The sequence below is a fragment of the Alligator mississippiensis genome, chromosome 3, assembly GCF_030867095.1.
Source record: "Alligator mississippiensis isolate rAllMis1 chromosome 3, rAllMis1, whole genome shotgun sequence".
NCBI classification, from domain to species: Eukaryota; Metazoa; Chordata; order Crocodylia; family Alligatoridae; genus Alligator; species Alligator mississippiensis.
In genome coordinates, this window is record NC_081826.1 from 273,967,765 (window position 1) to 273,986,960 (window position 19,196).

General features: G+C 40.6%; 1 protein-coding gene across 2 annotated transcripts in view; it reads left to right on the plus strand.

Moving 5' to 3' along the window:
• Nucleotides 1-19,196, plus strand: part of PAIP1 (poly(A) binding protein interacting protein 1) — a 49,187-nt gene that overhangs the window by 12,287 nt on the left and 17,704 nt on the right. For both annotated transcript variants that reach the window (XM_059725195.1, XM_059725196.1), the window contains exons 4-7: nt 4,374-4,486; nt 10,026-10,137; nt 11,664-11,789; nt 16,988-17,094. In XM_059725195.1, the coding sequence (XP_059581178.1) occupies nt 4,374-4,486; nt 10,026-10,137; nt 11,664-11,789; nt 16,988-17,094 (458 nt within the window). The remainder of the gene's footprint in view (nt 1-4,373; nt 4,487-10,025; nt 10,138-11,663; nt 11,790-16,987; nt 17,095-19,196) is intronic.

Genomic DNA, 19,196 nt, shown 5'->3' on the forward strand with positions numbered 1-19,196 from the left:
AATTTAACCATTGTTAAAAGTCTATTCCTAATTTAGAAAATATTTTTTTTTCTGAAAAGGTTATGTTACAGAATGTTATCTATTCAATTTTGGATGTTAAAAACATTGCATTATTTTATTCAAAACTGGGTAGAAAATAGTAACTTTTAAAAATTCCTCAAATACCAACGGTTTTGAACTGGACATATCTTGCTTATGGGCCTGAGATCCTCTAGGATTGGGCAGACCTTCAGGAGGTTCCCCGGGGCTTGTTCGTCTCCTTCCTGATTTGGGATAATAGTAGTAAGAAATTGTATCTCTCCAAGCCTACCCATTCAAAGCACCAAAATATGTGGTGTCACAGTAGACTTTTCATAATATTTTGAGCAGTGAAAATAATTTGTTTTTTATTTAACCTGTTATGTGGCATGCGGGTTGGCATACTTCATAATGAAGGCATCGGTTCACATTTCTGAACTATTGTCTTAGACTGTCTGTGAACTCCAGCATTGCTTTATTAGTTACAGAAGGATCAAGTTTTCAAGGTGTCCTTCATACTATAAAAGAAAGGCATGGAGAACAAACACAAACAAAATGGAGACAGTTAATAGCCCTGTCTCTATCCTTTTATTTCCCTTCTGATCTGGGATATGTTCCTATACTGACATAGTTCAGTTATTCAATTGGAATATACTTATATTGGAAAAACATATTTCAAGTAAAACCAAGACTTTCAGAAGATAGGTCCTATTCCATGAGTGACTGTGAAAACAAAGATAGATCTTCAATCAGACTCTGACTGGGGAGCCATTGAAAAGAGCAGTGTAATCTGTTTTTGCTAAGCAAATAAACTACAGTGGTTTATATTTTGTCTTCCTGAGCACATGGCTTCATTCTGTGCAACACTTGCCATGGATACTTTGGTTATCCATTACAATATTCTCCTATAGTGATTGTTCTCAAATTCTTTAAAGCCAAGTAAAAATGTATATGCAATAGTAAAGCATTTCAGGAATGTGTAATTGGGTTTGTCTGCCTGAGTTAATCGGAGGTATGTAGAGGTGGCTGAATGGCTGGTAAATCACATGGGAACTTAGGCTTTATAAAGGGCTTCATATAGAACTGACTGAAATTATTTCAGTACAGGGTTCATCCAGCCATACAGATCTATTATCCATAGTTATAGTTAGTATCATCAGTTTTGATTTTCTACTTGGATGCGTGGAACACCATGAATAGGGGAGCAGAATGAGCAAAACAAAGTTGTTATTAGATGTAATATGTATAGCCATTTTCCATTTTTCTAATCTATGTAGAAAGAGATTTTGTGTAAAATTTTCATGTAAAAATTGTTTTACATTCAACCTTTAATGTAATTATTTGCTTTAGTCTGTTTTTGGGCTGTTGTGACTTCCCCAAAGGTTGATATCAAAAAGGCTGACAATCCAAAATAAAATGGTGCATGAAAACGTATAGTGCATGCTCTGTCTTAAATCTAAAAAGGCATTTATTGTGCCCAGACAGGAAAGCTTGCAATTCTGAATAGAAAGCTAAGGCACATAGCACTTCAATTCCAGTCTTCTAGCCAGTCATATTTAAAATTCTTTTTGTATTTCATTCGAGTTAGGGTTACAGTTGTATCAAACGACATGATTTTTTTTTTTCTTCAGCTCCTGTTACAGAATTTCAAACAAAGCCAAGTCCATTTTGTCTTAAAGTTCTAGTTCTCTTAGAACAGATCCAATTCCACTCAGACTGCAGTAGTTGTCATTAGCCTATAACGTATAAAGTTCTTCTGAAATCTTGGTTTTTTTCTGATTTTTTTTTTTTTTCCTCTTGCATAAATGCATGTCATATATTGATGAAAGTCCTACTTTTTCTCAGTTTTCCAGGAAAATTCAAGCACATTTGTTATATATGGATAACACAGTCATGCTGAGAGATTCAGAGCCTCCATGTGAAGGCTTCATTCCTGCTTTCTCAGTCAAATGTAGAACAGTTAGTGATTAAGGAAGATTTTTTTTTCAATGTTTTGTTTTCTCCTGCATTTCCACGGGTTGTTGGGGGTTTTTTGCTATTGTTACTACTTTGTCAATGAGTTTTAATTGGTATGCTGAATACCTGTATACCTCAAGTTTTGTATGACTACTTATGAACGGGTTTTTTTAAATTTTTCTAATTTATTTTCATCTTATGTACAAATCCAAGAGTCCTCTATAACAACATATATATTTCTCTTTTTGTAATGACATCTTTGGTATCTTGAGCACAACATACTTCGTAAGGTGGACCACATGCTTAGAGAATGAAGCAACTACTGAGTGAATTCAGCCCTAAAGACTAATAAGTAAAATGAACTACATGTGTTTATATAAAACAGTATTAACAAAAGTTCTGTGCAGTAGGGCTGTGCGAAACTTTGGTAGCTGATTCGATTCAGAGGATTTAGCCTGATTTGGCAGCTGAATCTCCAAATCCGAATCGAATCGGGAGACTAGTTAAAAGGTCTGAATCTAATCGGAAGCCTCTGAATTGATTCGGAAAAGATTCAGTGCCGCTTTGGAGATTCAGCCATAGACTAAACAAGCAGCAGTCCTCACCATGCTGGACACAGCTACCTCCAGCTGGTAAGTCTATTGTGGTGAGCAAAGGGGGGGAGGGAAGAGGCGGGGCAGATAAACACCCACACTAACTGCCCCAGCTAAGCAAGTGGCAGCATGGCATAGCCCCCACTCCCAGCACTGCCACATCCGCGTCCCACGCCCCCCTCCCCAAGTTTTGCGTCCCCCAGCCCGGGCTGGGCAGCTTGTCCCAGCCCCAATCCCTCCCTCGCTGTGGGGATGTCGATCTTTCTCTCTTCCCCCTTCCCTCTTCCCACCACAACAGACTTGCTAACTGGAGGCAGCTGTGTCCAGCGTGGTGAGGACTGCTGCCTGTTTAGTCTATGGCCGAATCTCCAAAATGGCACCAAATCTTCAGATCTGATTCAGCCGAATCAAATCGGGACAGTAATTTGAACTGCCGAATCGAAACGCTGTCCCTCCAAATGAGCTGAATCCGAATCCAAAGCAAATACTTGCTGCTTCACACAATACGCCTGCCTACTGTGTGTCATCCGTTAATTGCTATATTCTAGTAAACTGTACCTTTCTAAGGCTATGTACAGACATTCATGTTTTACCAGGAGAATTACTTTTCTCCCTATAAAAACCAGAAGTGTGCAGACATTCAGACTTTCTCCTGGAGCAAAAAAGGCCACTCTGGGAGAAAAATAACCTCATAAGAATCAGGTGGAAATCATCCCTACAAGACTGAACATCTTCACACTTCTTTTCCCCTGGCTTTTAGGAACCAGGAAGAGTGGAGCCACAGGAAAAAGTCTTCTGTCTTGCACAGGCTGTGTGGAAATGGTGGAAAGAAGCTTCAGGGTGGAGATGACGCATGTAGAGGCAGCAGGGGTTGGGACCTAACCATGGGTAGAGGCTGGAGCCCAAGCAACAGCAGTCACCTGCCCCCCACAGCACCATCGTACCTGATTGGGGGGGCTTCTCCCCATGTAAAACGGGGGTGGGAGGAGTCATCTTAAGAGTACTGTATTTACTCGATTTCTCAAAATCTAACAGCAGTTTATAGAATTCCTTTGTCATAACCCTTTCTCAGCAGAAATGATTAATTCCCGTTCTTCAGAGGTTTCTAGTTTTTAAATTTCTTATTGTTTCATAGAGATATCATTAGAGAGTTTTTACACTGGTATTCTAAAATTTGTCTCTTTCTCTGTGCCTATAAACTCAGTGTTATGTATGGTGCATGTGTATGCATGCTGTTTAGAGAGCAGGTGATTATGAATCTAAAAATTAGTGTTATTTCTAGTTTAGTGTTTCTGAACTGTATACCGAGAACCAGAAGTTTCCCGACTTTTAGACCAACCATCTTTTGCTAACACTCACCATTTCTCTCAGACTATTGTGCACCCTTTATATTCAAATGTGTAATTGAAAAAAGGACTTAGTCTATCGACCACAGCTTGGAATCTTCTCCCTTGAACAATATATTACCAGCTAAGAGTGACTTTCGGATATTCTGGGCATTAATTACAGTGAGGATGGGGGGCTGAGGACAGCCTCAGACATTTGACTGTAAAAATGACAGTCATGAGTTCATTTTGTGGGAAAACTTGGGTTTTGAATTAGCAGTAGCTTTGGAGTAATCCCTTGTTAAAACTGAGTTTATAATACAGATAGGAATGATTTCAGTGTTTTATTTTTCTGTTAGTGATGAGAGAGCCAGTTTTTTAGGAATGTATTAGTGTTTACCAAATGAAAGAGTATATCATGTTTAATTGCTTAATAAGCTAACCTCCTTTCTTCTGAATGGTTTTTGTACTTATTTTAAAGGCAACATCTGTCCCCAATTTTTCCTACATGGGAGCAAGGCTGTGCAACTATCTGTCTCATCATTTAACCATAAATCCACAAAGTGGAAACTTCCGGCAATTATTACTTCAAAGGTCAGTATCTGTAAATTTATTGGTAAATTGAGTGAGCTTAAAAATGTGCTTGCTTTCTGTTGTTTTCACTCGCATTGTAGTGTGTTTAATGTGCGTTTCACTCTTTTGAAAACGACGTTGAGATTTGAAGTGGAAGTTACAAACTTGTCAGTGTTGAAACAGGATGTCAGTGAAGTAAAAGGTCAGGGCTGTCCAACTCCCAGGGACAACAGGCTGGAGGCCATTTGGTGTGTGTGCAGCCTACCCCTGCTGCGCAAGCAGCCCAGCTCACTTGCCTTCTGGCTGTGCATGCAGCCCAGTTCGTTCCCCACCCCCCATGCAGGTAATCTGGCCCCTCCCACCACTGCATGCACAGCATGGGTGTCTGGTGCCTCTTGAGTTGTGGGGGGTATATGCTGTCATGACCCAAAGGTCTGATTTTTTGTGTGTGCTTCAGCACTAGAATTATCCCTGTGGGTTTACAGCTTTATTGCACGGTGGAGTTCTGCTGCACAGAGAACCCGCGTGCAAAGGAGAGAGTTCCCGCCACTTTGCAGCTGTCTTTGCAAGGTGCATTTTCTTTGCAACACAGAAATGCATGGTGCAAAGAGTTCCCGCTCTTCGTATGCAAATTTGTGTCCCGCTATTGGCTAGTGCTAAATTATTCCCACGTGGCGGCTAGCGATTGGCCTGCTAGCTGCATAAGAGGCTTGAGCAGTTTCCGCCCAAGCCGAAGAGGACTCCACATCCATCTTGTGGGGACTCTGGGTGCGCGGCAGGGTCATAGATACCTTGTGTGTTATTCAGAGGAGTTTGGCAGCCTGATCCACCGCCCACCTCTTCCCGTCTTCGAGCAGTAACTTTCTATAAGACGTATCGACGAGTTTTCTATTTTGAGGCGCGTTTGTCCTGGACATCCGGAGTTCTGTCTGCGTGGAGCCTAGCAAACTCCACGTGATTGTTCGTGTTTTCTGTTTGTAACCGCAACTCAAACAAGTTTTCAGCCTGCACCGCGACCATCTCGGTGTAAGTAAACAATCTTAAAATCAACCATTACGTGTCTGTGCCTAATTCTAACTCAGCGCCCGCCCTCTCCAACCCGGCGTGCCCGGCCCGCCCGCCACAGCCCGCGTGCAGCGCGACAAAGGGCCTGGGTTCGCGCCCGGCCCGCACATATGCCTCCCCCTGACAGCAGTCAGTGACCAGGGTGGGGGGGCCCCCAGCTGGCCAGCCCTGCTGGCTGCGGGGCGTCAATCTCGCTCATCATAAAAGTGGCCACGCTGCTTCCAGAGCTCTGGCCACTTCTAGAAGCAGCACAGCTACTTTTGCTGGCAGCCCTGCTCCCCAGCCAGTGCTCGCAGGGGGGGCACTGGTGCTTCCGCCTGCCCCGCTGTCCGCTGGCTACACAGGGAGTGCGGTCTGACACAGGGTGCACCTGCGCTCTCAGGTCATGCGTGTGCACCCCCTGCGCACCAGGGGCGATGCATAGCTTTGGCACCTCAGCCCCCCTTCCTGTAGCACCGCCATGCCCCTAGGAGTATGGCAGGAAGTAGAAGTTGGAGGAGAGAAGGGCATCTGCAGAACCCAGCTGTCACAGCAAGAAGCAATAGAGGGGGGGGTGAGGAAAGGGAGTGGCAGCTGAGCAGTAGCCTGTGGGCTGCGTGCAACCCTTGGGCCGCCAGTTGGGTGGCCTGCTGGTTAGAGCACTTTGGGAAAAGCTTTCTTTGGGACTCTGTAGAATTCTCCCCAGTCCTTTGTAAAGGTGTCCATCACTTCCCATGTAGAGATGGCCTCCCCTGAATAAAAAGAAAGATGCTATTTTCAACCTACCCCGAAATTCAAGAGCAAAGACTCTTTTCTGTAGCACCATATTGCTTCTGAATTCCTCTTGCATGTGAATACTGCTGATATTAGCAAACACTTAATTTTACATTTCCAGAAATGTTGAGGTTAAAAACATTTCTGGATTTAGATACACTGCATTTTTAAGTTCGAAAAGCTTTTTTCATATTTGAGTATAAAAGTAGAGAAGTATGTCTATAAGGTTAGAAGAGAAGTCAAATTCATAACAAAAGCATTCTCATTTCAGAGTTCTGTTAGTAAGGCACATTCTTTTGAATCTGGACTTCTATTGAGGTAATTCTATATTTAAAGAATATAGTTTCCAATACATTACACTGACAGTTTGAAATCTAATCAGTTAAAAAGTGTTGTTCTTTACTCTAATTAACTTTGAGCATACATACCAATTTTTGCTATTTTTTTTCTTTCATATTTAATTTTTACAGAATATTTTCATGTATAGGCTGAGTAACTGACAATATAGGGCAGTGGTACAAAGATACCACCTGTGGATCTGACCCACAGAGCCATATTGTCTGCCCGTTGTCTTTCCTTGGACAGGAAATTTGGCAACAGGACAAACAATGGCTTTCATCCTGCCACCAAATATGACTACCTACTGTCACCAAATTTCCAGTCCCATGGCCAGATGACACAGCACTGCACTCTGGCTCTGGCCTGTGGACTAGTCTTATGCAACTCATCCTGCCCATGGGGCCAAATGTTTTGGACCCTCCCCTGGGGAAGCTTTGAAGCAGCCTTTATATGAGTGGATAAACTTATGAAATGGGGGGAGATTAATTCGCTTCCCCTAAATTTCCTTAAGTTATTACAGTATGCTTAGGTGTTACTTGCAGTAGTGAAACTGGGCAAGGGAAAAGGGTACAAAAATATGCTGCTGCAGGGGTGGCTGGCCATGGCAGGTGGCACTGTCCTGGTATGCCATGCCTGTCCAGGATATGGAGCTGGCCTGTTACATCTTTGGTTATTTGTAATAATAACTTGTTTCTAATTGACATAAATTATTATTTTTCAAATGGACTATCTCTTGAAATGTGTTATGTGAAGTTTGAGGTACTAGTGAACTTAAGGGATAAATTAAATTGACTCCTTAAATTGTTCAAATACAATTAGTAGCGAAGATAAAATAACCTTCAAAACTACTCATCATTGTGTCAGTCAGGAGAAATCCACTGGGTAATAAAAAGCAATACTGCTTTTCTCCCTTTGGAGAATCTGAATACCTAACCTTTTTCCCTCCCAGAAGAAAAACTATAAATTGCATGGACATTGTTTTCTTTTATATTACATTTGATGACTATGTGGATTGAATGCATTTTGCAAAGGGTCCACATCCATGTCGTATGATCAGTAAAACTTCCCTTTTTTGAACAAGGGCATTTTGTGTGGTATTGAATATTAAAAAGTCTACCTCGATTTATTTGTAAGCATAGTATTTAGAAAGATTATGATAGTTTACATTTAATTATTAAGATGCCAGCTGCTAGATAATAGTTTTTTTCAGTCTCATGATAACTTTAAAGTATGATCTGTTTAATTTTCACATAGTTCTTACATTATATTTTGCCAATTTTACTAGTTGTCAGAATATTTATTTGTTCATTATTTTACTTCTCTGAAGATAATGGAATCCTGATCTTTAGTCCAACTAGTAGTGAACCAGTGATTGAGAGATGGAGTTCAGCTGTTACATACATAGTAAACTTTGTTAAAAATAAGTTTGGTTTAAATTTTAGTCCTTGCTTTTTTCTGGTTTTATTATAACAAATGAAACTTGAGATAATGTCTTCATTAATGATGTACAGCTTTTGAGAGTTGTTTTTTAATATGTATTAATAACAGAAGCCCTCTGTAGCTTTTGTTGGCCTAAGAGTAGACACCTGAGGTCCTGGATTTCTTACCCTTCTTTGTTCAGGGTAAAATCTCTGTTATTTCCCTCTTAGCCCCTCTTTATTTGGGGATAAAAGTTAATACCAAATACCTCTACATTTATCATGTTGTAGGAACTCTGGGTGCATAGTTTTGACCGTGGAGTCTAACTTTTGAGAATAAATTATGGCACCTTGTTTGAAAGAAAAGCTGTAGTAGCTCAGGTTTGGAAATGTAGTTTGAGAGTACTTTATTTGACCAAGACCATAAAGCAACATTTATGATTCCCAGTCCTGAATTTAGTCAATGAATTGCACTTGTTCTCTGCTCTCAAGAGTCATATTAGAAGCATGATTGTATTTAAGAATATTTGACTTACTAGTCCATACAGAAAACTTGAAGTCAGGGCTACATGTATTCATCTCCTATTTTATATTGACGTTAAAAATAAAGACCTAAGGAAAGGTAGCCTGTGTCCCAAAGCTTGTCTGAAATCTCTTCCAACTATACCATAGGTCTAGAAAAAGTCCTTGCCTCTTGCATATTTCACAGACCATCATAACTACAACATCACTCCAGCACTACCATTAAAATTCAAGGAAATAACATTAATTACGGTACCAACCACAGCTCTTTCATCTTTTAGTCCTAATGCAGTATTCAAAGATGTTCAGCCTTCTCAGATTCATATCAATCTTGTAAACAGTGGTAAAACTTGCCAATTGAAAAAGAGGCTGCCTATGAAATTCTCCTTGTTGACATGCTTGTAAATTTCTATTCTACTAAAATGCACAGTAACACATCTTGTTTGATACAGGTTGTTAAAAGTTCTAGAAAAAAGTGATCCATAGTCCCTTCTTATTGTAATTATACAATTCCTATTACTTGTAGCTTGTGTGATTATGGATCTTAACTGTAAAAAAGTTTAATTGTGTCAGATTGTTGCGATGAACCAAGATTAGAAGAGCAACATATGTTAAATGTCTAATGTGGTTCAGGAGGATATAAAAGTATTGAAATAACCCTAACCACTTCTGTATACATCTGAGTTGCACTATGGACCTGTTTTTCAATATGTAACATGCCACCTGTCATGTATTGTATAGATACTGTAATGTTGCTATTTCACTCTGCTGTCTGTCTCCATTCTTTCTGCACTTGAAAATATTTTGCCTTTTTTGGGGATCATAGATACTTTTTTTTTTTAACATAAAAATTGAATGTTTAAAGTTCTCTATTTTCTGTCATAAACCAGTACTTTTATTGACACCCTGCATTCTGTTTTTCCTAGTCCATATTAATAAGGAGCTACCAAATTCACAGCACAAGTAAAGAATACGATAGCTCCCTTAATTTTTCTTGTTCCCCCATGTGTCCCCTCCCCGGCCATTGATTGGCAGAGGGGATGCACCACTCCCTCCCAATTGGCAGGGAAACAAAAACCATGGTTTTAAATATGGTGTGGTTTTTGCCTCCCCACTGGTCAGTAACAAGCATTGGGGCCACCAGGGCCCCTCAGCTAATCAGTGGCAGGAGGCAAAAATGATGCCATATTTACAACCACAGTTTTTGCTTCCCCACCAATCAAAATGAGCTGCAGGCGTGGCCCTTTCACCAATTAGCAGTGGAGGAGCATGCGGGGGAACCTGCAGGGTTAAAAGAACTGCATTGCACCCCACTTCTGCTATGAATTTGGTAGGTCCCTACATATTATTTATTAGTTCTGCATAATATTGTCTTATATAACAGTTAAATCTTACTTCAACTCTAGAATGCCTACTGAGAAGAATAATTTGATACTGAAGGTGTTTTTTTTTCTTTTTTTTAGATGTCGAACAGAATATGAAAACAGAGATCAAGCAGCAAAAGGGGATGAGGCTACTCGAAAACAATTTCATGCATTTGTGCTGTTCTTAGCTGAACTGTATCTTAACCTAGAGGTAAGAAGCTCTGCATCATCACCAGAGATCCCGTGGCACCCCTCTGCCATTGGCTGGGGTCCTTGTGCTGCGCCAAGTGGCCTGGCCACAGCCACCCTGCCCCTGACATTGGACATTGGCCCCTGGCACTGCTGGCCTGGCCATGCAGCTCCCCACTGCCCCCGATAGACCCTCCTGCCCCCTTCCCCTGCCGGAGGGGCAGACACCTCTGGGCAGAAACCATTGGCAAAAGTGCTGGGGAGCCAGCATTTTATTTTCAGTTAGTAGTTCTTTTTTTTTCCTTTCTGTATGGATTTTTGCGGGCACAGCCAGGTTTCAAGTTGTCCATGAAATTGCAGTTTTGGTAGGTCCCTAATTATGCTCTCTTCTGAGAGAAGCCAAGGCATGTACATTCACTGTCCCAGGAGATACTCTCCTAGGAGTGATTTTAACCGTGTTGTTCCCAGGTTATTTTTCTCCTGGAGTGGCCACTTTTCCCTGGGAGAAAAAGCTTGAACATCTGTACACTTGTGGTTTCCAAGAGCTTCTCAAGATAAACTCAGAGCTTTGAAATAAGATTCCCTAGTGCTAAAATCAATCTGACCTGTTCTTGTCTTACTGGATTCTTTGCAACAGAAGAATTGCTCTTTTTTTTTATGTAGTCAAAAACACGTGAAAGTGAGCTGGCATTTTCTAACAGGTGCCTTAAGTTTAAAAAAAGGTGAGAAGCACTGCTTTAGAAGAAATTCCTTCCTAAGTTTTGACTGTTAGTATTTTTGCTTCATGTCTTGAATCATGCAAATTTCATATTTTCTGTTTTCCTTATTCAATAGTTGTAGATGTTTTTTCATGGCTAAACTTGTGGAAACTTACTGTTATAAATACCACAAGTCAGCAAATGGCACAAATTAATTATGTTTTGTTTAAACATATTTCCTTTAATTAGCTTTATATTTGATGTTACCATTTCATTAAATGATAAGAAATATGTGCCTAAGTGCTTATGTGGGAATCTGAATTACAAAGAAAAACTGTTGTTGTTTAGTCGTAAAAAAATCTACTTACACATTTGTACATGGTGAAATGTTTACCAGATGACTGCCATGAAGTTTTGAAAAAGTGATTTTTTTTAACACGTTTGTAGAACTCCTGTTTTATAAAATCGTCCAAAACATGATCCTTCTGAGAGTAGAGATTACAAAATTATGTGTTAGATGGTAATGTTAACTACAAAGATCTTAGGATGACATGCATCATTCATGAATGGACTCAAACAAACATTTTACAGTTCCTCCCAAACAAGTGTTAATAAAATCAGTTTATAATATTACCACATTCTGTATATGCCAAATTTTATCTGAAAAATACTTCGGGAGCTTCTAAAAATCTTTTATTTACAGTATTACCTGTATGTCCTGTACCTGTAAAGCCAATCTACTTCATGTATCACAAAACAAACTACAGAATAGAAGAGGGAAATCTTGAGAACAAATTTATGAAATTATTCTAATCTGTTTTCTCAGAAAACTATTTATGATCTTTTGCAGATTAAGGGAACAAAAGGACAGGTAACACGAGCTGAGATTCTTCAGGTTGGCCTGCGGGAATTACTAAATGCACTTTTTTCTAATCCTGTGGACAATAATTTGATCTGTGCAGTAAAGTTACTAAAGGTAGGAAGATTTTAATAATCGGGATTCTATTTTTTACAGAATACAATAGAGTGCTGAAAACCACATTTCAGCAAAATTTGGGTAGATGCAGCATCCTCCCAGCAGCACTGGCACCTCCTCCAAGCCCAACCCCCACTGAGAAAAGCCCCATGCAGCCCTGCCCTCAGCCCGCCCTGCGTGGATCCAGGGGGCACCCCCCCCCCCAATGCTCTCCCAGAGTGCAAGCAGCAGTGGGAGCTGCCCCCCACCATATGAGCTAAGGCTCTGCACTCTCCCCCTCCCTTCCCTCCCCCTGCCCTGCCCTGCCTGGGCAACACCTGCCCCTGTCCCCTACCTCATCGTGGGGGGTGTTGATCTGCCCCGCCCCACGCCCCTTTCCTCCCCTCCTCTCTTCCACTACACTGGACTTACCAGCTGGAGGCAGCTGTATTGGATATCGGATTGGTATTGGCCGATATGTCTCCTTAAATATCGGCTATCGTTATCGGCCCCAAAAATCTCTGTTGGTGCACCCCTAGATCTTGCTCTTTTTTGATCAGGAAATCTTCAGCATTTTGAGAGCTTGAAAAAATACCTAAGTCCCCCTGTGTCACATTTTCTATTAAAAAAAAAAAAAATACTAGTAAACTTAACTGCAAATGTACTTGTATTTCACAGTGTTTAAAAAATATTTGCTTATTTATATATCGACCAGACCCAGATTTCAGTCTTTTATAGTCCTTCTAACATTTGATCATTGCCTAATAAACATTTGCCAATGTTTTCTTATATGGGTTTCTTTGATGAGGTTTCTAAATGTGTATTTTGGTACATAAGAAGCCTTGTTCAAAGGCGCTGAACTCCTGCACAGCACTTCTGAAAAATCAGGATGTTTGTTCAGGTGTTTAAAGTGTCTTTTGTGTCTCAGTTGTGGAGAAATCTGAAAAGCTGGCAGAGTCCTCATTCAAGATCTGGTTAGGGTTGTTTGACTATTGTTGACCCACATAGTGTCAGCATCTTGAGAGCCAGGATGCTGAGGAAGGCAGTTAGCACATGGATGGAGGAGCAAGTAGGAAGTAGCTCAAACTGGGAAATGCGAAGTGGGTGGCAAGTATGGCTTATGGTTATTTTGTTAAATAACAAAGAGTAATAAAATTAGAGCTTTAAGCATCTGGTATGGGTGTCACTCTGAGAATGCTAGAAGAAGGGGCTCAGTCGCAAACAGGGGCTTTAGGTTTGCCAAGCATGGTGGAAGACAGATGGTACTTGGAAAAAATAATTTTAAATCTTGCCATGGAGTTGTAGTGTAATATAGCATCTGTAGAAACTTTCCACCACAGCAGTACTATACTAGCCACTGAGACGGCTCGCCGTAGCATCAGTTTCAGCCTGGCTGTTTGGATTCTTATGTAATCCCCAGCCTGTCTGGTCATACAATTCCTGATTGCTTGATAAATCTTTTGATTAGTCTGCATGATGTGCATGTAAAGGTCTTTGCTGTGCTATCTGTCACACTTCCTAGATTCTAGTGGCATTGCTCAAAAACTGTGGCCAAAGGCTATACAGCAGGGGTGGCCAGTGTATGGTATGTGTACCATAACTGGCACAGGCAGCCTCTGTCTATGTCCTGCAGCAGGTCAGGGAAGGGGCAGGCAGCACAGTGGCAGATAAAGTACAAAGGAGAAGGCAGTAAGCAGGAAACAGGGCAGCAGATGGGACAGGAGAAAGGGATGGGGATTAGAACAGCATGTGGAATGTGAGGGGCTAATTTGTGACACATTTGCTAAAAAGGTTGGGCCCCATTGCTTAACTGTATGGACTGGTAGTGGGAGCATTACCAGGGAGCTATATATTGGTCCTTTGGCCTTGGGTACTTCTGCCAGACCCTGCTTGCTTTGCTCATGATTGAGTTGGGGCTCTAGAAGTGCCCTTGCTTCATAAAGTGCAAATGACACAAACTACATTTATATTTCTCCTGTACATTTTAAAAACATCTGAAGGGTTTGGTAAATAGAAAAATGGCTGGCACACTTTGCCTAATTTTGCTAATTTCTACGTGAAATGGTCCACTTGAAATTAATTTAGTGTGCCTGGCTTTTTTTTCTGTCCTGAATTGCTGGGCATAGGCCTGCCAATGAACACCTTAAGGTTGATTGTAATTCCGAGTTCTTGAAGCGGTATGCTTGTCCTTGGCATTTACTTCAGCCGTTCATCTCCTTTGCCTGTGCTGTAGCCTAAGCAGACTCTACCACACAGTACAAAATTTTGCTTAGCGTTAGCACAGATGGGTGGAGCAGAAAGGAGTTTCTGCCACCAGGAGAAGTTTTGCTGACAGAACATCTGCACTTAAGTTATCCTGTGGCAACAGAATCCTCCTGTCTACCAGCAGTTTCTTTACCTCTGCTGAACAGAATAAGGCTCTTGCTGCCACCTGTTGGCTGACAGGCTGGCGGGAAAAGCTGATTACTAGGTGTATAAGTTTTCTGCTTGCCAAGTAAACCCTTTGTATGCATATTAGAATATACTGAAGAATTGTAAATGTATGAACAGGAAAGCGGTGTATTTGGTAGCCATATTGGTCTGAGACAAAAAGAAACGCAAAACTCTAGTACTCTTTGTTCAGAGATTATACCTTTTTATAAGACCAACTCAGAAATTGCAAAAAAATGTATATCTTTTTCTGCAAGCTTTCAGGCACACGTGCCCTTCCTCAGGTTCAGGGAAAATTAAAGACTCAAACTCCTACAAACTCATCAGGGGAGATCATCAACAAATAGGAAGAGCCCTATTCTCCCCAGCTGGGGAGACAAGGAACAATGGGAATAAGCTGATGGAGAATAGGTTTAGGTTAGAGATCAGAAGGCAGTATTTTACAGTTAGGATGGCCAGAATCTGGAACCAGCTTCCTAGGGAAGTGGTCTTCACCCCTACCTTGGGCAAATTCAAAAAGAGGTTAGATGATCACCTGTCTGGGGTCTTGTGAACCCAGCATTCATTCCTGCCTGTGGCAGGGGGTCAGGTTAGATGATCTGTTCAGGTCCCTCCTGACCTTAGCTGCTATGAAACTGAAAGACGGTAAAAAGGCCCCATAGGTAGAAAATAAACTTCATTTTGCACAGAGGAAACTGAAGGTGGAAGTCTGTTCCTCTGGGTCCATGAGTTGTGAGTTGCTCTTTGATGTGCAGATAAGGCAGGATTCCTTCCCTGGTAGTGTCAGATGGCAGAAAGGCAGGGAGACGTAGAAATCTTTCTTATTGTTCAGCAATGAAGTTTAAATCCAGAATCAGCTAAAATTCGGCATCTTCCATGTTTCAGGGATGTATTTGGTAGCCGTGTTGGTCTAACACCAAAAGAAATGAAAAACTCTAGAACTTAATAAATGAACAGCAAGAAAGATTTCTACACCTCCCTGCCTTTCTGCCGTCTAACATCACCAGAGAAGTTATCCTGCCTTATCTGCATATCAAAGAGCAACTCACAAAGACACTCTCATGGACCCAAAGGAACAGACTTCCACCTTCAGCTTCCTCTGTGCAAAATGAAGTTTATTTTCTACCTATGGGGACTTTTTACCATCTTTTATTTTCCTTGAGCCTGAGGAAGGGTGCATGTGCCCAAAAGCTTGCAGGAAAATAATTTTTTTGTGATGTCTTAGTTTGGTCCAATAGAAGGTATCTTTCCTGAACCAAGGCAGACAAGGTTCCTTGGGTGAATCTGATATCTTTTATTGAACCAACCCAAATAGTTGGAAAATAATTATTAAGCAAGCTTTCTGGTTCAAAAACCCTTTGTCGAGCTAAGGAAGTTACAGCAGTTGGTATGTGCTCTTCCTGGATGGAATGAAAAGTAAAGAAACCAAGGGCTGGGCTGGTATACATACAAGACAGGTAGTCAGTGAAAATGTAGATTGAGGAGTCAATGGGTGAGAGATTGGGGGGGGTGAAAGTGGAGAGATACCTGGGGAGTCAGATGTCAGGCAGGTTATAATGTGTCATAAATCCAATGTCTATATTTAGTCCATGATTTTTAGTATCCAGGAGGTTGATGAAGTGGAGTTCATAGGCTCATCTCTGGGAAGTGTTTTGTAGGTTTCCTTTGAGGATCAGGACTCAGAGACTGGAGAGAGAATGGCCCTCCTGTGAGAAATGTGCCCCCACCGGTAATTGGGTATTTCTGTCTTTGATAGATTTCTGGTGTGCGTTCATTCTGGTGCGCAGTTGTTGTTTGGTCTCTCCTACGTATTTTCCATCAGGGCATTTGGTGCGTTGGATGAGGTATATTACAGCTGCCACCTCCAGAGACCAAACAACAACTGCGCACCAGAATGAATGCACACCGAAAATCTATCAAAGACAGAAATACCCAATTACCGGTGGGGGCACATTTCTCACAAGAAAACCACTCTGTCCCCAATCTCTCAGTCCTGATCCTCAAAGGAAACCTACAAAACACTTCCTAGAGATGAGCCTATGAACTCCACTTCATCAACCTCCTGGATACTAAAAATCATGGACTAAATATAGACATTGGATTTATGACACATTATAACCTGCCTGACATCTGACTCCCCAGGTATCTCTCCACTTTCATCCCCCTTCTTTCTCTCTCTCTCTCTCCCCCTCCCCCCCCCCGTCTCTCACCCATTGACTCCTCAGTCTACATTTTCACTGACTACCTGTCTTGTATGCATACCAGCCCAGCCGCTGGCTTCTTTACTTTTCATTTCATCCAGGAAGAGCACATACCAACTGCTGTAACTTCCTTAGCCTGACGAAGGGTTTTTGAACCTGAAAGCTTGCTTAATAATTATTTTCCAACTATTTGGGTTGGTCTAATAAAAGATATCAGATTCACCCAAGAAACCTTGTCTGCCTATGTCCTTAGACCAACACGGCTACAACCTACACCCCTGTTTCCTGAACCAAGAGTTCTAGAGTTTTGCATGAGGAGGGAAGGGTCTGTTGTTAACTTGGCAATGTAAATGCTGGATGATCCTTGGTGACTAGCACAAATCAGTGGTTTGTGACCTGCCTAATAAGAATGCATCCATTTATGAAGTCTCATGTTACGAAACTGAAGAAATATGGAAGAAATAAGTTATTAGGTTTTCTTTTCAGAGAACAAAATAATGCATCAAAATGTGCCATGACAGCTTAACTCTGCTTTTCCATAGTTTTTCATAGTTAACTAAATGTTTGTTAATAATGTGTATTGTTCAGTTGACAGGGTCAGTTTTAGAAGATGCATGGAAAGAAAAAGGAAAGACTGATATGGATGAAATGATTCAGAGGATTGAAAATGTTGTCTTGGATGCACATTGCAGCAGGTGGGAAGGACAATTAGCTGTTCATTATGTTGTATTGCTTTTCTTATTCATGTGTAAGTTTGGGGGGGGGGGGGGGGTTGGGGGTTCCCTCCTGTTTTTTTGGGATTGTGAAACCAAGTACAGTAAAAATCTAAATAGAATCAATGTGAAGAAATCAGTTTGAGGAATCTTAACAGGTCTTTGTTCTTACAAGCTAAAAATTAGTATTTGTACGGTATTTCCATGTTACAAAATTTGTTTCGGAATAAATAGGGGTTTTTATGTTTATTCAGTGACACATTTTTAAGCTACCAATACAAGCTTAATCATAAGTGTTAATATCCTTGTTTTTATAACTTATGTTCTCTAGTAAATGCTTTAATTTTTGCATTTATTGAAGAAACTTAGTTATCAGTATTTCTTGGGTTTTGTTTAAAAAAATCTACTTTGGTAAAATGTATATACTACATGTATTTGGTAAATTAAAACAGAATAGGAAATAAATGTTGCATATTGTTCATATGCTGTTGACCTTTGTTCTCATATTCCAAATTTGAAACAGTAACGCTTCTAAATTGAACTGCTTTGTATTAAGATAAAAGAATGCATAGGTAGAAGTAATTTTATAAAGTGTCAGAGAAGGATATTCTCTACCACTTTTATAAATTAACGTTTTATTCTAGCTAGAGCAGGATATTGCATATAACATGCTGAAAAATGGCATTGTGTGAGTGACTCACTTTCTCTAGCACACTGGGGGCCAATCTTTTTGTCAGGTGTGACGCACATTAGCCTCCCACTTCCTCTAACTACCACTGATCCCCTTCCCCTGCCTGATATGCTGCTCTTCTTTCTGCTTCCTACCCTGTGCTCTTTTCTTGATCTGCCGCTTCAAAATTGAGTTATTTTCTATTTTATATAAACTGTTAATCTACTGAACTATTTGGGGGAGGGGAGCAGATGCCTTTGGTACCCTATTGATTATAATTGAGAAGTGGTAAAAAAGCCATTTCTCTGCATCCAACCTGGTGAAGAAATATGTATCTGAGAGTACACCGCAGAATAGAACACGTCTTTGTATCTTCAGGATTTCATGGGCTACTTCGACGTGAAAAGCATTTCCTATTGTATAAGGACTGCTAGGAGAAATATCAAGTTAAGTGACCACCTGAACATGGATAGAATTTTTATTCCACCCACCAAAAGACTATGGCTCTTGGGTGTCTGTAAATCTAAAGAAGTATCTACTATGTATTTTGTTTATTATCAGCATTCACTTGAAATAATTTATGAGATATTACTTTTTAATGTTTTATCATTCTCTGGGTTCATGGATATTTTTTTCAAAGTAACAAGCTGAGAGATATTACTTTTTTTTTTTTCTATTGCTGTCAGACATTTCATGGACCGAATTTTAACTACCATATCTTCCTGACAAGGAATGACTAAGGGAAGTCCCTGTTGCTAGAATTTCAGAATGATGGTTTGATTAACCAAAATTTGAGGAAGATCTGCCAAACTTTGACAACAGTAGATAGCTGGAAAGAATGTTAATGATGAAATAGTACAGGCATTAACCATATAGCTTATTAAATTTAGCATTTTTTTTTCATATTTTCCTATTTCTGAGTGGGTGCTTAGCCTAAATTAGAGAAGCAACTTTGTCATTTGTTGTTGTACATAAAATTATATAAAATGCATTTAAGCTGTAAAACATATAGTTTTGAACTACCATATCTACTCCAACCTAAGACTACCCTAAATTTAAAATCTCCAATACCCAATCATTAAATTCTATTAATGGAAAAAATTATAAATTGATTATAACTTTCAGTGCATATATAATTTAATTATTGGGAGGTTGTATTTTTTTAATTCATGCCCTACCACCGCTGCAGGGGGGCCGGCAGTTGGGGAGCAGGTGGTGTGGGGAGCTTAAACAGCTTGCCCCCTGCTTGAGCAGAGGATGTGTGTCAGGTGTGGGGGGGAGAGAGGGAAGGAAGGAGAGAGTTGCCAGGGTGCAGAAGTCGGGGGGAGGAGAGAGTGAGTCGGCAGGGTGCAGAGGTGTGGGTTCGAACATGACATAATGTTGTTAATTTCATTTTTCTTAAAATATCCTATTG